General features: G+C 35.9%; 2 protein-coding genes across 2 annotated transcripts; one reads left to right on the forward strand and one right to left on the reverse strand.

Moving 5' to 3' along the window:
* The first annotated feature begins 2,992 nt into the window (after positions 1-2,992).
* On the forward strand, positions 2,993-10,150 carry LOC110923688 (probable polygalacturonase). Its single transcript, XM_022167751.2, has 5 exons — positions 2,993-3,603; positions 4,482-4,602; positions 6,699-6,873; positions 8,977-9,047; positions 9,129-10,150. The coding sequence occupies exons 1-5, from the start codon at positions 3,181-3,183 to the stop codon at positions 9,752-9,754; spliced, it is 1,416 nt and encodes a 471-aa protein (XP_022023443.1). The 5' UTR covers positions 2,993-3,180; the 3' UTR covers positions 9,755-10,150.
* Positions 10,151-12,250: 2,100 nt separating this feature from the next.
* Positions 12,251-14,629, reverse strand: LOC110923683 (transcription factor HY5). Its single transcript, XM_022167745.2, has 4 exons — positions 14,468-14,629; positions 12,767-12,950; positions 12,522-12,678; positions 12,251-12,442 (listed from the first exon to the last, which is right to left on the reverse strand). Exons 1-4 carry the CDS (start codon positions 14,562-14,564, stop codon positions 12,401-12,403), a joined length of 480 nt encoding a protein of 159 aa, XP_022023437.1. The 5' UTR covers positions 14,565-14,629; the 3' UTR covers positions 12,251-12,400.
* Between the last annotated feature and the right edge of the window lie 5,631 nt (positions 14,630-20,260).

A 20,260-nucleotide genomic window follows, 5' to 3' on the forward strand; every position in this document is an offset into this window, starting at 1 on the left:
TATCATCGATAGCAAAAAAACTTCAAAGAATGAATGATTTTAAAAATAAAAGAAATTTAAAAATGAACGATTTTAAACGTCAAAGGAATCTAAAAGTGAATAATTTTAAACAAGCGAACGGTTTTTTCGAAGATCTAAAAAACGACGTTTATAAAAATAAAGCAAAAGGTACCAAAAACTTATGTTAGAAATATAACGTTTAAAAAATCGTATGATTTTAATAAATGAAAGGTTTAAAAAATGAACGAATTTCGAACAAACGAATAGTCCAAAAAAAATGGAAGATTTTAAAAAAGATAAACGATTCGAATAATACTTTAAAAATAAAAGAAACATTTTACAAAAAAGGTTCTAAAAGGAACACTTTAAAAATAAATGGTTTTAAAAATGAACGGTTTAAAAAATGAATCGTTTAAAAAAGTTTAAGAACACATTGTTTTAAAAAAAGAATGGTAAAAAAACAAAGGACTTAAAAAAGAATGATTTTGAAAACAAACAGTTTAAAAAGAAACGATTTTAAAAACGATAGTCGGTTTTAAAAAGTTGAAAAAACAAATGTTTTTAAAAACGAAAATTATAAAAAAACAAATTGTTAAAGAAATATGTATTTTTTTAATGGCAAATTTGGATCACTAACAGATCACTAGAGTATCATCGTGTCACCAGCAGAACCATCTGATCATATACATCTCCACTAGGCTATAATGCATATACACCAATTCGGGAGAAAACCCAATAAATCTGAGAAAAAACCCTATTGTGGGAATCAAACCTAGGACCTAATGGTCTTAAGCCTTATCCCACCCCAAAATGCCATTAGGCTATAATGTCATGTACTAAACAAAACATGTATTGATTTGTATATTTAAAACGTATTTTGTTAAATAATAATCGTGAAATAAATAAAATTAAGTAATTACACAAATGAAAACAATAGCCTAGTTAGTATTAGGGTCAAAACCGTCATAAAAAGTAATATCAGGGTCTAATATGTCAAAAGATTCCTTTTGTTACTAAGAGATTAAACTACAAGGGTTAAAATAGTAATTTACTCATTCCAATATTTAGGTCGAGTGCTATTATTCCATATATAAATAAGTAACTTTTTCATGCATAAATACTTGTAAGTTATACTTTGGGGATTTTTCAAAAAAAAAACTTGATTTTTTAGTTTTAACCCAAAGGCTTTTACCCTTTTCAATTCTAACCCTACAAAATTTGTTTTTTTCACTTTAACTCAAAACTTTTCATTATTTTCAATTTAACTTCACAACTTTTGTTAATTATATTTTTCGTCTTTGGTTTAACGTTTTTATGTTCCGTTACGTATAGTTCTAAATTTTTCGAGTTAATACGACGCAACGTACGAGTGTGATTCAACTTTTTTATGTTTTGTTTCAAATTTTGCAAGTTAACATGGCGCAACATGCATGTGTGGTTCAACATTTTTACCTCTATTTTTTCATGTTTGACAGGTTCATCGCAACACGCAGATCCTAGGTCAAGTCAGTGTTGGTGGTCGATCACGGTTGTGTGACATTAGTACTATTTGACACCGTTTTACGCCCCGCCGCAACGCGGGGTGTACTTTGGGGGTTTTCCAAAGAAAAAATGGTTATGCATATGGTTGTCGTAACCTTGGCTTTAGGGGTTTTCCAAAAAAAAATGGTTTTTTTTTTACTTTTCACCCAAAAGTATTTCATAAATTACTTTTAACGCAAAACTGTTTGTTTTTTTTACTTTTAACCCAAAACTTTTTATCTTTTGCAATCTATCCTCACAACTTTTTTTACTTTCAACTTTGATCCTTTATAGTTTTCATTTTCCGCAAATTTTCCGCTTTATGCTTGGTTCTAAATTTTGTGACTTAACACATCGCAACGTGCGTCTTTGGTTTAACGTTTTTACGTTTCGTTCTAAATTGTGCGAGTTAACATGACGCAACGTGTGTGTATGGGTGAACGTTTTTACACCGTCTATTTTTTTCCCGTTTGACAGGTTTAATATAACGTGCGGGTCTTAGGTCGACTTAGTTATAATTAAAGAATCCCCGCCGCATTGCGGCGGGTCTCAATTCTAGTTTAATAATAATTTTTAAAACTTATAACATATCCCACCTCGTACCCAAATTCCCATCTACCCGTCCCATAACTTTCACTTGTATTCGTGTTCAATTCCCATCCCTAATCCTTAATTGAAATAAAGGAAAATTACTTTTAGTTAATTAAATAACTAAAAGTAATCCATCACTTATGGACTGGTAGTAGGAGGCTTGAATTTTTTGATGGAGACCCAAGTTCGATTCTTACTTGTGTCACTTTTGATGGATTAAGAAAATGAAGGATTTGAGCTAGGCCTTGTGGCTAGGTTGTCAGTTTGCATCCCGAGCCCACCCAGGTTTTCGTCCACCGTGTGTTACGTTATAGAGTTCTCCTTTTATGGTGGCACAACCAGGGGCGCAACTTCTATAGGGCGGGGGGTGGCGGCCGACCCCCCAAACTTTTCGCTCAGTACTGGAGAGCATGTAGCTTTTGTATAGAATTTTTTTGGTATATACGTTTTCGACCCCCCCGTCTTATTGGATATATACGTTTTCGAACCCCCGGCCGGAAATCTCAAGCTTCGCCACTGGGGACAACGATTGTCAAGTGGCAGCCGGCGGTATGGTTTCTCAGGAAAACGCCAAAACCAAACTTTGAAGCCAGCATAACCAGATTACACAACATAGACTGACTGAAATGGGACAATGGAACTCTTGTAGGGAACAATCACAGGAAAGTAGTCGTTCCTCCAAAAAATAATAATAATAATAATAATAATAAAAATAAAAATAATAATAATAATAATAATAATAATAATAATAATAATAATAATAATAATAATAATAATAATAATAATAATAATAATAATAATAATAATAATAATAATAATAATAATAATAATTGACTAATTTAATAATAACTATGTATAGTTGTTTAGGGGTCTCTTTCCTGTGCTACACAAGACAAAGCCTACTACTACCTTCGTCTTCTTCGTCCGCATCAAATCAAAATTCCTCACCCCTTTTGTTTCTGTACATGCTCTGTATCAAAACCTCCAAATTCACACTTTTTTTTTATCTCCAAATCAGTCACATGCATGTATTAATATTATCAACCAAAACCCATCAAATCCAATCCCATGATGGACGTAAACGAATCCCCAATCGTCAACAAATTCTTCAAAAAACCATCATGGGTCTTTCCGCTGCTTCTCTTCACCCTCCTTGTTATTCTAAGCCTCCAAGTCACCCAAAACGGGTCCGGGTTTTCAGCCCGACCCGTTTCCTACCCGGGTATTCCTTCTCCCGGGTCGGGTACGTGTGACGGGTCGGTGCCCGTAAGGGCTGTGAAGATGTCGATTGTGGAATTTGGTGGTGTTGGTGACGGAGTGACGTCGAACACGGCGGCGTTTGCGGCGGCGATGAGGTGGATGAAGGGGTTTGTAGGGAGAGGTGGGGCCCAGTTGAATGTTCCTAGAGGGAAGTGGGTTACTGGAAGTTTTAATCTTACTAGTGATTTTACGTTGTATCTTGAAGATGGGGCTGTTATTATGGGCTCAGAGGTAATTTCATATGTTCCTTATTTATTTATTTATAATTTTTATTTAATAATTTGATGGTTTTACTGGCTTTACTTCAAACCTCTTGTGGAATTTGTAGACTCGTGACAGTTGGTTTGTTTGGTACAGATTTTAAAAGGTTTTAACTGTCAGGTGCACAGAAAGTCAGAATTTTGACCTTTTTTCTGTCATAAGATAAATGTTTAATGAATTTTTTTCAAGGGTTGCAACTTGTAAGTTGTCTTGGGTCAAACTACAACAAAATGAGGAAATTTTATTGTAATGGGTTAAACTGTTAGATAACAATGTTTGTAACTTGTAAGTTGTAACGGGTCAAACTATAACAAAATGACAATATTTTGTTGTAACGGGTTAAACTATAAAATAACGATGTAACAGATTAACAGGTCAACCTACAAACCTACAAGAAAACAACATTGTGTTGTTACGGGTCAAACTACAAGAAAACAACACTACGTTGTAACGGGTTATACTACTCGAAAACAAGTCTTATAACGGGTCAAACTATAAGAAAACAATAGCACTGAATATCCTGTTAATCAAAAAGTTGGTTAGTAGAGCATCAATGGACCTCCTAGATCCCTCAAGATCCGCCTATATGAAAAGCTCTACCAAGACGAATCTCGATCAACAAGTTTTGCTTTAATTTGAACATCAATAGTTCGTATAAATAAGGTGTTTTTGACATTTGATCGATAGTCAGTCAACTACCGAATTTGGTTATTGAAAATTTGCAATCCTAGTTTTGTTGTTTATAGAAATGTGCTTACGAATAAGATGATGTTTTCTTGTTTATGTGTTTAAAATTTTGTAGTTTTCTTTATTATTAAATCATAATTTTTTTTTTTTTTAAATTTTAGGACATGAAAGAATGGCCTATAATTGAGCCATTACCTTCCTATGGAAGAGGAAGAGAGAGATTGGGAGGGAGACATATAAGCCTAATTCATGGTGATGGTCTCACTAATGTTGTCATTACAGGTACACCATCATGTTTCACATTTTATATTTGTATCATAGGTACTTTTCACTACTAGAAGGAATAAAGTTTACATTCTTAATATCCCTTTGTTAGAAATAAGAGATACTATTAACTTTTCTTTTTATTCAAATGACTCCTTTTTCAAACCCAAATTTCACAAAATTTAATAATTAGATGCTTTGTTCTCGATAATATTATATATTTATATTACATGAGTAGAGAACTGCGAAAACCAGATAAACACCTGTACCTATCTTTAGTTGTGATACTTAAAGCGGTTGTGTAAACAGTGGCGGACTTACAATGTTAGTAGGGGTAGCATGGGTTACCCCTCAACCCCGTCTCCGTAGTATAAAAATATCCCTTAACTCTGTTTTCGTAGTATAAAAATACCCCACAACTTCATTTCCATCATACAAAGGATACCCCTGGTCTAAAAAATAAAAAAATGGGATACCCCTAAATTTTTGGGCTAGTTCTGCCGCTGTGTGTAAACACATAACCACCTCTCTTTCTCTCTTCCACATAGTGTTTATACGGTTCTGTACTTAAAATTGGTTCTGTATTAAACGTAAAGTGGCCCGTTTGATCTCAAGATTCCCAAAAAGATTTGCATGGAACAAATGGTGTGTATGCTAATCAAATAATGTTTGGTTTAATTAATATTCTTGATGACGATGACTAATTTGATTTGTAGTTGTAGGTAAAAGTAGCCGATCGGTTACCTTTTTTTGTCATTGCCACAAAACTGTTGTCATCATAGCTTATTTGGCTCTTTAGTTATTTAAATAATATTCTGGGGTGGGAAATCATGATCTTTAGCATTATTTTATGGCAGAGAACACACTAGAAAGCGAATCATACCTATTATTATTGGGATGATTTCCTGTATATTTTTATATTATTTCAAGATTATAATAATTTGAAGAGTAAATTACGTTTTTGGCCCCTGTGGTTATATCACTTTTACCATATTAGCCCAAAATAAGAATTTTTAACATATCTGCCCCCATGGTCTGTATAACTAACCATTTTGGCCCCCATGATCTCTAGACTTAGGGGCCAAAATGGTTAGTTATAGAAACCATGGGGGCAGATATATTCAAAATTCTTATTTTGGGCTAATATAGTAAAAGTGATATAACCACAGGGGCCAAAAACGTAATTTACTCTAATTTGAATAATCCCGTGTTCAATATAAAAGGATCACAGTTTGTCATTGGAGGAATCATTTCAAATTTGCCATGATTTAATTTATTTTCTAGATACAATAACCACATAAAGTTTGCATCGTGGATTCATCTATTGACTCGTTGACTTTTTTGCACTATGGGTATTGACCCCAAAAGTTAAAATGTTGACTTTTTGTACTACGGGCAAACCGAGCCATGCCAAGGCAAACTCGGGCTTGGCTCAGTTATAAACCGAACTGGCTTGGCTTGGATGTGAAACGAAACAGAAAATATAAGTTTGAGTTTGGCTTGGCTTTTAATAGAGCCGGTTTGACTCAGCTTGGTTAGGCTCGAATTTAAAAAGAAAAAGAAAACTTAATAGATAGCTTTCAAAATTCAGTACAGTAAAATAACATTCAATACTTCAAAAAAAAAAAGAACATTCTAAATAAGTTAAACCTAATAGGTGTTACAAGCTAAAATCAAGTTCAACCAAATACAAAATAAATTTCAAATTTCAACGAAATTAAATTTAAATTCGTTAGCATCCTAATAAACCCCAAATATACCATAGATATCCAACTGATGCGCTCCTAAATACTTGTAGATAGTAGCCAATTTTTAATGATATAATATATATCTATATAAAAATAAAATAGATTAAAAGTAAAATAAAACCGAGCGAATGAGCGAGCCAAACTGAGCCAATCTGGCTTGTTACGAACCGAGCCTAGTCAACTGGCTCATTTTTAAACCAACCCATATTGAGTGAGATTTTTCCAAGCTAAATCCGACCGAGCTTCAACACGCGAGCTTTTTGGGCAGCCCTACTAGCATGATGTTAAATGATACATAATTTGAGTAGAATAACACTGTAGGATCTGTAAACGAGTGTACTATATGTAATTTCTGCATGATTACAGGGCAAAATGGAAATATCGATGGAAACGGTAAGATGTGGTGGGACCTATGGTGGAACCGGACTTTGAAACACACTAGAGGCCACCTTGTTGAAATCATGAACTCAAGAAACATACTCATTTCGAACCTTACATTTCGCAATTCGCCATTTTGGACCATTCATCCTGTTTACTGCAGGTTTGACTTCTCTTTTGTTTTAGTTTGACTTTTGTAGGTCAAAGCTAGCATCTTTACATTTCAAGATTGATATCATATGAGTATTATAGGTACTAAAAGATCATAACAATTTAGAAGTTGAAGATTAGTCTGTTTGACCATCAAAGTCAAATGAGTACTGTATTTATGTTACTTTTTAACTGAGTAGAATGTCATTCTCTTCCTTGAGGTTTGGCCAGTTTTGTGACTTTCGTCCAAAGGTTTGTTTCTTTTTTTTTTTGCATCTGCGTCTGGATCTAAAAGGTTTGAAATCTTGTCATTTTCATCCAGCTAATTAACTCCATTCATTTTTCTGTTAAGTCGGGGGTATTTTTCGTCTTTTTTGTTAACTTAAAGGGCAATTCAGTCTTTTTTACTTTATGTACAAGCATTTAAAATACCCGTGACCAGATCCATTAGACCGAATCTCCTTTTAGGTTAACAAAAAAACGGAAATACCCCTGACTTAACAGAAAAAAATGGATGGAGTTAACGAGACAGATGAAAAATGGCATGATTTCAAAGCTTTTGAATCCGGATGCAATAAAACAAACCTTGAACGAAAGTTGCAAAACTGACCAAACCTCAGGGGACGAAAATGACATTTTACTCCTTTTTTAACCATTACTATATGATAAAAAAGAAACACAATGAACAGTGTTTCTTTTTTTATCATATAGTAATTAAAATTAGGATGGTATCGGGTATAGATACCGGTCTCAAATTTATCAAATCGGTGTATTTTCGGTACCGGTTTTGCACAGGTATTCACCTGTTTTTACCCTCAAATACCGGTGCCATACCAGTACCGACCGGTACCGAACCGTACCATGCTAGGTATATTCGGTCCAGGTACCCACTTTTGGGGATTTCGGTAACGGTATTTTCAGTACCGGTTGGTACCAAGCTCATCAAATCCTGTAGCAACGCAGCAATGCAAGTAATTGCACCGTTTATATTATTTTTCATACACACAATAAGTAAACTGTATTTCGTTTGAATGAGGTTTTATAAACACAACTTATTTTGCTTTCTTTTTTGTCTTTTTCTGTAATGAATGAATTGTAGCATGTAAAATTAACTTGGATATTTAGAATATTGATGAGCAAATCGTATCAAATCCTGTAAACGAACCGGTATCATATCGGTACCAAATTTACTATACCAAATCATTTACGGTACCAATTTGGTACCCACCTTTTGGCGTTTTCAGAATCGTTACTTTCGGTTCGACACCGGTCTAGCACCATATCTGTATTTATTGATTTTTACCTTCAAATACCATACCGTATTGTACCGAGCATTTTCGATGCCGGTACCTAATTTCGATGATTTTCCGGATCTGTACTTTCGCTGCCGTTACCGGTACCGAGCTCATCCATATTTTAACGTGTTAGCACCGTAATAACTGAACTGAAAACAACCGAATTTCCAACATGGAGGACGTGTGGGTCCTATTATTATATATTAGGTTATTTAACATCGCTTTTTTTATGACGGAGTGACTATCCTTACCACATCTTTTTATTTATGATTTGATATTCGGTATCTGTTTGTCGTTGCTGGTACGTCTTTTGTAGTCATTGGGTTCCGCCGCAACGCGCGGACGGAAAGTAACTAGTTTAAATTAGTTTCATCATTTTGTTAGAATATGGGCTCCATCATGCAATTTTGGGCTCCATCATGCAATTTTGTCCATTTTATGCTCAATCCAGATTTGGACCAAAATGTATTTGCCTTTTAAAAAAATGACATTAACTTAGCTATTTTTTCATAGGGTTGGGGTTGTTTTCAAGCCCATTTCATTTTGTTTCTATTTTAGTGGGCCCATCTTCATTTACTAGAAAATTTAATTATCTATTTTCTTTCTTTTATGTCAATGGTGATTAAACAAGCCCATGATCCTTCACACGTTCTTTATGATGAACACAAACTTGCACATGATCTTGTTTTGTTTTGTTTAAATCAGCATAATAAGGGCAATGTGACATGCTACTTCCATCATTATTATTATTAATTATATTAAAAGACACAAACTTAGAATTGATACAAACCAAAACTAAATGCATTATTTCATTATTTCAGTAATGTTGTGATAAAAGACATGACAATATTGGCTCCACTTAATGCTCCAAATACTGATGGTATAGACCCAGGTATTACCTTTTGGTTTATCAACATATGTTACATTGTTTCGTATTTCGAATCTGTTAACAACTTATTACATATCGTTACAGATTCATGCACAAACGTCTGTATCGAAGACTGTTACATCGAGAGCGGGGATGATCTCGTAGCTATAAAAAGCGGGTGGGACCAATACGGGACATCGACGGCCCGCCCAAGCTCCAACATCATTATCAGACGCGTATCGGGAACAACCCCGACATGTTCAGGTGTCGGGATCGGTAGTGAAATGTCAGGCGGCATTTCAAACATCCGAGTTGAAAATCTTCACATTCGAAACTCAGCAGCCGGTATTCGAATAAAAACCGACATAGGTAGAGGTGGGTATATTGAAAACATAACCGTTACAAACATTACAATGGATAAAGTTAAGGTGCCTTTAAGGTTTAGCCGAGGCGCGGATGACCACCCGGATAACGGGTGGGACCCGCACGCGCTTCCAAGGGTAAAAAACATATTTATAACTAATGTGGTTAGTTATGATTCTAGAAAGGCCCCTGTGTTGCAGGGGATTGAGGGTGCACCATTTGAAGGAATATGCATGAAAAATGTTACATTACTTGGGTTACAAGAAACCATGCAATGGAACTGTGAACACATTTCGGGTTTCGCTAATGATGTTTCGCCTGCACCGTGTTCGTTGTTGCAAAGAAACGCATCGGTGACTTGTACATAGGAGACAATAGGAAAAGCCATACTTGTTGATGGTGTACAATCTGTCAATGCATTGATGAGTTGTACCGTACAATTAACCGGCCATTGCTCGGAAGAAGCATTGTTGGCTGGAAGCCGGGTACACCGTATAGCGGGCAATGGTTTATGTAGGACGGTTGGACTTCAAATCCTGCAGTGTGCAATGATGTTAAATGGTGTGTTGCACGACCAAAAAGTTGGGAGTTCAAATCATGCACAGTGCAGATAGTGAGTAGTGTATTTATTTTATAAACGATATTAAATGTATTTATTGGTAATTTAAAGTCTTTAGATTAGAATAATATAACATTAACACATACATGTAATTTCTTTTCAAATATATGGTCTTTTTGTTTTACATAAAGTTAAAATTTGATGAGGTAATGTTGAACAAAAAACTATGTTAGCAAAAACTTTGTATGCATCTCTACAAAGTATAAGATGTGGATTATTTATTAATTTATATCATTTTAAATTTTGAGGTAGCATTTTTATGTCATCAAAAAGCTTTATGTGGGATTTTTTTTTTTATTTATATCATTTTAAATTTTGAGGTAGCATTTCTATGTCATCAAAATGCTTTGTATTACTTTAGATGATATACATATAAGAAGAAAATCGTGTGTAAGCTCCTAACATATGTGAATATGATGATTGTGCTAATAATAATTGACCTTTAACATCAATTTAAAAAATATATATTGTTGTTTTTAGGTGATCCAAAACGCTTTGGTACCTTTTCTTTTTTCAAGTCAAATTAGTTAACGAAAAATACAATAGCATAACTACTATAAATATAACGTTTTCAGTCTGTTAACTACAGTGGCAAAGCTTGACCCGAATGATTGTAGGGGGGGGGGGGGGAGAGGGTTCGAAAACATATATACCAAAAAATTTCTATAGAACCGGGGGGTCGAAAACGTATATACCAAAAAAATTCTATACGAAAACTACATATATAACACTACTGAGCAAAAAGTTCGGGGAGTCGGATGCCTCTCCCCGCTCCTTCTATACTTCACCACTGGTTGACTATACGACAGCTAACGAGAGAAAATAGTAGCCAACCCCAACCCTAATCTTATTTTCGGCCAAAGTTGGGAATTTAGCAAGTCGCCAAACTTCTCAAGAGTTTTTTTTTTCTTTTTATCAGTGTTTATTGGGCCCTAAGTTCTAGAAATAGGTTGTGTATAATCAGGGGCAGAGCTAGTGTATTATAAGGAGTAGTACGGGATATTCTTTAACCCCGTCTCCGCAACGTTTTCGTAGTGTAAAAAAATCGGTTTTATACAAAGGATACCCCGGATCAAAAAAAAAAATTAATCATCATCATCATCATCATCATCATCATCATCATCATCATCATCATACTCAGTAAATCCCACCAATAGCAAAGCTAAGGTAGGGTCTAAGGAGGGTAGATGTAGACAGCCTTACCTCTACCCCGTAGTAATAGAGAGACTGCTTCCAGTGAGACCCCCGGCTCGATTGTAGTTTTGTATCAAGCCTTGGACTTAAGACACATAACACTCAAACTATCGGGACAGAGACTGATTGGTGCATGTACCCCCGTGTCTTTCAACTATCAACGTCACCACATGATGCATGATTAACTATCCGACGCTTTTAACGTTATTTTCACTAAATTAGTAAAATAACATTAAAGTTAGTACCATTTCACTTTTGCCCTCGAGCGCCCACACATATATACATTATATGTGCACACCACAAGCGAGGCACATAATCCAAAAAATAAAAAAAATTAAGATAATCCTAAATTTTTGACCTAGCTCCATCACTATGTGTATTGTCAACCTTGGAGTGTTTATTTGCCAAAGCTATAATAGCGAATGTCACGTCAATTTTCAATTCCATGGACTTATAAACTTTCAAACAAGTTGATCTTTTAATTAATCAAATCTATAAATATCAACAATAACGTAAATCACACACTTTTGTTTTGAAATTACGAGGGGTGGAGTTATTTGTACGTCAATTTTTATTTATTTTTTGTACGTCAAATTTTTTTTTGTACGTCAAATGAGTCCATTTGAAAATATATTTTCTTATTACCCTTACTTTTCCCGAATTCCGTACATTCAATTGGGCCCAAAATTTTGGACTCAAAACAAACTTTAACTTGACACATGTATTTTAGACCCATTATCCACTAGTTTACAATAACCATCTCATTTTGGTGCAAAAATCGGATTTTTGAGCCAAACCGGTTCGGGTTAGGTCAAAGTGAGTCAAAGAGTGTGTATGAATTATGAAATATGGTCAATTCTTAAGTTAAAACCTGGTCAAGCCTGATCATTGCCTCGGTTAAGACTGATACCAATTCAATACAGTTTGGTCAAAACCGGTGGATTTAATCGATGCATAAAGACCTAAAAAGATTGTCTTTATTTTTAAACAAAAGAGAGAGAATTATTTAAATATTTCATACACACTGTTTGACTATTTAAATATTTAGATATAGCTTAAACAATCACAATCTTCACTTTATCTTTCCTCAAAACACAACAAACAACAAAGGATAATCACTTTTAACCAAACCAAATTAAAACTTTCCTAGCTACATCCATTCATTAGTATGTGCTAATGCTAATTGCTTCTATATCTACTTCTATTTCCTCTCTTGCATGCCGGCCGTTGTGTTCTTCAGTATCTGCATAACAACAAATCAATCAGCGCTTCGATCTTATTAAGGTTGTAACAAGAACAAAACACTTGAACGAGAAACATACATGTCTAAGCATCTGGTTCTCGTTTTGCAGAGTCGACAAACGCTCTTCAACCTCCGAGTTCTTCTTCTCCAACTCCTTCACCCGTACCTCCAACTCGCTCAAGTATGCCTTCTTTCTCTCCCTTGCTTGTTGGGCCGAAACCCGATTCCTCAACAACCTGTCACACCCGACCCGTTATGGTATGTTATGTTATGTTACCCTATTTCATTGTTGTATTAACTACTATTATAAAGTCTGATTGGTACCTCTTCAACCGTTTGTTCTCTTTGTCAGCAGGATTTTTCCCCTTTCTCCTTGTGCCGCCTTCAGCAGAGCCTTGAACCCGGTCTGGATGTGCGACTGACCCGGTTTCACGACCGGATACTGATGCTCCGGCAGCTTCTGCGCCCATCTCCGGCACTCTTCTGATCTCGTCGTCACTCTCCATTCCTATCATCACAAAAACTAAATCAGTAAAATAAACTTTACCCAAACAATCCGACCAGGGGTGTAAACAAGCTATGCAGCCCGGGAGCTACTACTCTAGATCTGCTCACTAAAAGCTCAAAGCGAGCCGAGCTTAAACAAGCTTCAACGGTTCAACCCCAGCCTAAAAACATGATTGTCTAATAATCACTTATCAAGTTAGAGTTGGATGAGAAGCCTAAACAAGCCTATTTACATATTTTGTTATTTAATATATATTTATATAATCATTATTATATATGTATAATCATGCCTTAACATTAAATAATATATTTTTTTAGTTATAAATTTATAATAAATATATGAAATAATTAAAATAGACAGCCCAAACCCAAGCTTTACTTATTGTGTTTGTGCTAGCTTATCACCCAAACAACACTCTTGTTTTACATTTTTTATTTAATATAACAAAATAATCGTTATCAGTAGTATATAATAAAATTATGATAAAAATATATATAATATATATTAGGTTGTATATAATACACAAATAAAAAATAATGATGAAAACAATATATAATATATAATCCGTTGTATATTTTTTTAACCGCAAATTTCTTTTTAATTCCTATATTCTGTGACGCTTTACCTATGCCAATAGATATAAAACTTCTAATTTTATATACACAAATAAAATAACTAACTAAATATATAATATATGTAATTTAATTAATAAACAAGATAAGACTTGTCCAATCTTTCACTTGAAAAAATATTATAAATAACGATCAAAACAGGTAGTGCCAGGTGAGATTCAGTTACACCCTAATCATTCTGTTTCTAACTAATAAACTAAAACTATAAATCGATTTTGTAAAACTTGGACCCAATAAATAGAGATAAAAGATACCAAAACTACCACTACCAAATACCGAAATCCTTACATGCCATTTTAGTTTTTATGGTTTGGTCATTTTACCAGTTTAGTCCAAAGATTTGAAACCATATCATTTTAGTTCAAATGGTTTCAAACGTTGCCATTTTAGTCCATTGGGTTAACTCCATCCCTTAACTAGAAGGGTATTTCAGTCATTTTATATGTAATTCAGTTAACTAGAAGGGCAATTCACTGTATAAGATGATCGAATTACACTTGTAGCTAACAGAAAAAATGGACAGAGTTAAGCTAGTGGGCTAAAATGACAACGCTTGAAACTATTTGGACTAAAATGGAAACGTTTCAAACCTTTGAACTAAACTGACAAAATGACCCAAACCACAAGAACTAAAATAGCATTTAACTCCACAATAAATATACCGAATAGGCAAGATTGGTACCGGTATCCCAGTACAGGTACGGGTGCGGATATTTGGAAAAAAAATCCTCAACAAACGGATCCGATCGGATCAGATCGACATTTTAAGCAAACGAACTAATTTGAACCTCCTCAATTGATTAATTCATCAACAATTCAGCTCTAATAACACAGTAGAACAAAACACAATAAAAAAAAAAACTCAAAATCATAACATAAAACAACCTTCTTTAACATTAAGTTGCAGTGCAGAGCTGGAAGACCGTTCGCTACTAGACGGCAGACTCGCCGCAACGGAACTCGTGGCCGCTTGATCCTGCATTTTCTAGAGAGAGAAACTATATAGTTTCTATATAGAGAGAGAAACGAAGTCGTTGTAGCAAAAGCGGGCGGGAGGATGTTGTTGGTAATAGAGAGAGAAAGTGAGGAGAGAGAAGATAATAATAGTCATTGGATGATAGTTGATCGGACGGTGGGGAATAGATGAACGTGGAAGCATGATGAGCCACAATGTGTATGGGTTGATCTAAAGGCAGGTGGATGAGATACGTGGGTGGGGTTTTGATGGTCGGATGGTGGTTGATCGGACGGGTGTGATTGGTTGGATGAGTGGTGACGATTTGAATGTTTTAATGGGTGGGGCCTGTTTTGGTGGATACTGTGTGCTGTGACTGCTGTTCGGTACGGGAGTCGGGATTGTCATCATAAAAGAAACCAGAAAAATAACGTTATGATATAAAAATAAGAGAAAAATGCTCGGATAGTCCCGTGGTTTGCCCATTTTTCATCTTTAGTCTCTAACTTTCTAAAATTACACCTATAGTCCCTGAGTTTTTGAATTTTGTTTCCGGATAGTCCCTGACGTGGATAAGGGTTAGTTTTTAGTGTTAGGTAAGTGTGAAAGGACAAAAATACCCTTACTATCAAATTAATAAGAGAAAAATGCCCGGATAGTCCCTGTGGTTTCACCTTTTTTCACCTATAGTCCCCAACTTTTTAAAATTACCTGAATAGTCCCCAAGTTTTCAATTTTCGTTCCCGGATAGTCCCTGGCGTGGATGGAGGTTACTTTTCTCAGTTAAGTTGGTGTAAAATGACTATAACACCCTTACTATTAAAAACAACAAATAAAACATTAAAAGAATAAAAAATACATGTGGGCCCTACCTACCCACCCCACCCCCAGCCTATGTCTTCTTCCCCATTCTCTCCTTAACCTACAACAAAACATCAAATAACCATTTATTCATCGAATCAATGAATCAAAAATCATTTGATCGAGTTGTAAACATATTTAATCACAATACATCACGAACATCTTATGAATCAATTAGAAATAAACAAGATGAATTATTACAACAAGAACATATTTTCATCAAAAAACTGGGGTAAAATTATTACCTGCACTCACTAACAACAAGTCCAGTACTCCAGTGGTACCAAACCCATCACAACAGACCAAAACAAGCTCTTTAAAATTCGGAAACGAGTGGGCCACCACAACAAAATCATCATCAATAACAGAACCTTTTTAGATTGGAGTTTCTCGTTGGTTCAATCCTGGAGCTTCTAGTCGGAGGAGCTTATCGTTGGTTCAACCCTAAACTTGAGCTTATCGCCGAAGCTTATCGCCGGAGCTTCTCGTCGGAGCTTCTCATCGGTTCAACCCTAAACTGGAGCTTCTCGTTGGTTCAATCCTGGAGCTTCTCGTCGTAGTACAAAAAGGGTCATTGGAACCCTAAACTCCGTCGCCGCTGCAATGTCAAACCAAATCCCCTCGCCGGAGGCTATGGCCGCAACTACAGTCACTCCCTTTCTCTCTCAGTTTCTCTTGGATCTAACCTCTTAGTGGTTTCTTCAATACCATACCTCTTTCTTCGGGGTCTGATAATACATCTTTATACAAGTCAATAGTCAACGTCTCATGCCCTGGTAGATTCTAGAGAGAGAGCTGAAGAAGAGAGAGGAGGGGAAGATGTTGGTGATTAGGGTTTTAGGTTAAGGAGAGAATGGGGAAGAAGACATAGGCTGGGGGTGGGGTGGGTTGGTGGGGCCCACATGTATTTTTTTATTTTTTTAATGTTTTATTTGTTGTTTTTTAATAGTAAGGGCATTATAGTCATTTTACACCAACTTAACTGAGAAAAGTAACCTCCATCCACGCCAGGGACTATCCGGGAACGAAAATTGAAAACTTGGGGACTATTCAGGTAATTTTAGAAAGTTGGGGACTATATGTGAAAAAAGGCGAAACCACAGGGACTATCCGGGCATTTTTCTCAATTAATAACTAAAAAATTAAAAGAAATATAATTAATATTTTACAATTTAGGTGGGACCCACTACCCACCCTACCCACTTCATCTTCCCCACTCCACACCACCACCACCATCTCCACCTTCAACCACCACCATCATCTTACATCTACCCCCCTCCCGCTTCACTGTAACCACCACTACCACCACTTCACCGTATCAACAGGTGCAGGGCCCAAAGCAAACTACTGGACTCAAATAAGGAATCAATAAAGTCAAATAGTTGAATAAAATGATGAAAACAAAACAGGTTTACCATAATCAGACCAGGATCAAAAACAAAATTTAATCCATTAAAATGTAATGTCAAAATTCCCATCAGGCCCTGAATTGCAAGGAATGGAACCACCAGTAGAATAGAATCGTGTACAAATAGTTGTAATAAGTGTTTTTGGATGTAATACATGAATAGGAGTTACAGAAAGTGGAAAATCAATAGGCAGCGACATGACATTTGGATGTGTGAGCGCTAGATGCGAATCACCAATGAAAAGTATCCATGGATTATATTTCAGCAGTGACTCCACAACATCTAATCGAGAATTGGTGGGCTCATTCCCAGACTCAACTCAACTGAAGAAGTACAATCCGTCTGAACAAAACATGGATTCAAGTGCGTAGGTGAATCTGATTTGTGAAGGTCGATAGCGATCAGAAAAAACGGAGCCGCAACAATCATATGTGATGGTAGTGGGTGGTGGTGGAATCGGGAAGAATAGGTGGTGACTGGCGTGGGGAAGAAAATATGGTGGTTACGGTGAAGTTTGGGGTGGGGGGGGGGGGTAGATGGTGGTGGTTGAAGGTGGAGATGGTGGTGGTGGTGTGGAGTGGGGAAGATGAAGTGGGTAGGGTGGGTGGTGGGTCCCAAATAAATTGTAAAATATTAATTACATTTCTTTTAACTTTTTAGTTTTTAATTTGACAGTAATTCGGTCATTTCACACTCACCTAACACCAAAAACTAACCCCCATCCACACCAGGGACTATCCGGGAACAAAATTCAAAAACTTGGGGACTATAGGTGTAATTTTAGAAAGTTAGGGACTAAAGGTGAAAAATGGGCAAACCACTGGGACTATCCGAGCATTTTTCTCTAAAAATAATATTGTGAAATAACCTTTGTCACGAAGCTTATGACTGAACGACCTTATTCGTATTCATTTGTTCAGGCTGCGGGGTGTGGGGCATGGGTTGGGGCGACGGAATCCCTAAAACGCTGGCTAGACAACACCGGGGTAGCGTTGCCCTGCTGGCGTGGAGATTGAGCCTGACGTGGTGCGGGGGGGGGGGGTGTCACATGGCTGGTTTTGATTGCCATTTGGGGGTAGCCGTTGGGGGGGGGGGTTACATATGGTAATTTAAATTTAAAAAAATATTACATTTTTTTACCTATAAATACTCACCCAACCGAAACCAAAAATTACATTGCCCATTCTTCTTCCACCAAATCCAAACCAAAAAGTCGACAGTGGTGCATTGGACCGAAGAGGAAGAATCGCACTTGTTACATCGATTGTCGACCCCAACGTACTCTCCGACGCGATCAAACCGCGTATTGAGGGCGAGCGTTTCAACAGTACCAACAACACGTCGGGAACACGCGCCACAACTTAAACGCGTGTTAACACAAATGGTGTGAGCTCAAACCGAGGTTGGATTGGTATAAAGTTTACTTCGACCGTATCCCTGTGGATGAGTTGACCTACAACGATCGAGTGGAGATCGCGAAGATCGAGTACAGGCACGACGGTAATACGAAGTTTAAGTGGGTTCCCCACTTTATTATTTACCGTACTTTGTAATTTTTTTGTAGGATTTAATAATTTGATTTTTTTTTTATTTTTAGAATTTAATAAGTAGGTTTTTTTATTTTTTAGGATTATGTTACTTTTTTTAAAATTAATATAAGTTGTGTTTTTTATATAATTGTCAACATTAAAAAAATAAAAAAACAAACCACATGGAACCCTAACGCCGGCCTGGCCATGCCGCTCCCACAACCCACTTTTTTGGGTGTGGACTCGTGGAGCCCACATCTGCCACGTGTCGAACAATGCCCCCAACCTAAGCCCCTTAACACTCGTCGTCTAAGAATTATATGTGTTCACAAACTGTTTATGAACGTTTATTGAACAAAATTTTATGTTCGTGTTCGTTTGTTAAAGAAATAAACTTGTTCGTGTTCGTTTGTTAATTTTATGCAAGGGACAAAAACAAACTTTGATGAATACAAATAAGCATAAACTAATGTTCATGAACATAAATAGAAACAAAGGAACACAAGTGTAACCCTAGCAAAATTTTAAGTTTTTGATTATTCATCATTTTCGTACTTAGTAAACTTTATATCTTTATACACACGTATTCATTATTTTACATGTTAGCAAAATAGTTTTAACTTAACACTATTACCGGAATAAACATTGGTGATTTTTTGTTACGCCCCAATTTCCACTTAATTCGACGTATAAAAAAACAATTAGGAAAATTTTTGAAATTTCGACATGACCTATTCGTTTATCACCATTAACAACCTGTTTTACACACCAAACTTCAACGTTTAACATCCTTGACAAAAACCCAAAACAAACAAAGTCTAGATTAGACACGACATGACTTCAACTACCAAGTTTTACCCTACGACAAAGATGTCAACATACTACATAGACTTAAATACATATGACCAAGACTTAACCCATTTCAAAAGACTTAATAACGGAAGCGTGAGGCGGGCGTAAACCAAGTGTGCACGTTCCAAGCCGTCCAATCGCCTAAGTCGAGGATTTACCTACATTAAACATCAAACTTTAAAAAGTTAGTAAAGGTATTTATTTAGTCCACAATACCAACATGGTAATTGCAATCATCTATATACTTCCATTTCTCATACGCATTCGATTACCCATTTTAGTGGGTATGGCATGCAATCTCATAATGAGATTCAAGCATTTCGCATACGACCCAATAACATCGGGTTAATTACTTTCAACTTAAAAATCTCTCGTTCTATCCGTATAACAGATTGAACTTCATGCATACAATTTTGCTTAAGTAACCATTCGTTCTAGACGGATGGTCTCATATCCTTACTCAACCTAGTTACAAGAACCGGTCAATTTGCATAACTTAGCATAATTCTTCTTTAGCATAAACAAGTCCGCAAAGAATTTGCTATTCATTCATTAACACCATAATCACTACGACATAGTATGAACAATATAACAAGAGTTGTCCAATATAAATGTTAACAATTATAAGTAAGTTTTCGTATGTAACGGAACATACCTCGGTCTTGTGATCCTTCCGGCTTCCTAGAATTCGAACCTTCTTCCTTCACACCTAAATCAACATGATCATTCATTCGTTTAGTACCCAAACTTTCATTCCATCATTTTCCAATTTACACATAACTACTCATTCAAGCATTTCATCGAGCACCTAGTAGGCGTTACCTTAATAAAGCATAGTGTACAACATTTAAAGCATAACTCACCAATTCATCCTATGTGCCATCAATAATCAATCTAATTCTCATAATTCCTTTAATCTACATCAATTTATCTAGCATTCGGGTACTACAAGCTGAATTACATATCTAATTACATACATTCTCGATTCCTATAATCTCTATATTCATAACAAAATTTTCACCAAGTGGGTTTTTAGAGGCTTTCTTTCAATTAACCAAAATCAACATGATTT

Source organism: Helianthus annuus, chromosome 2 (genome assembly GCF_002127325.2).
Source record: "Helianthus annuus cultivar XRQ/B chromosome 2, HanXRQr2.0-SUNRISE, whole genome shotgun sequence".
In the NCBI taxonomy this organism is placed as follows: Eukaryota; Viridiplantae; Streptophyta; class Magnoliopsida; order Asterales; family Asteraceae; genus Helianthus; species Helianthus annuus.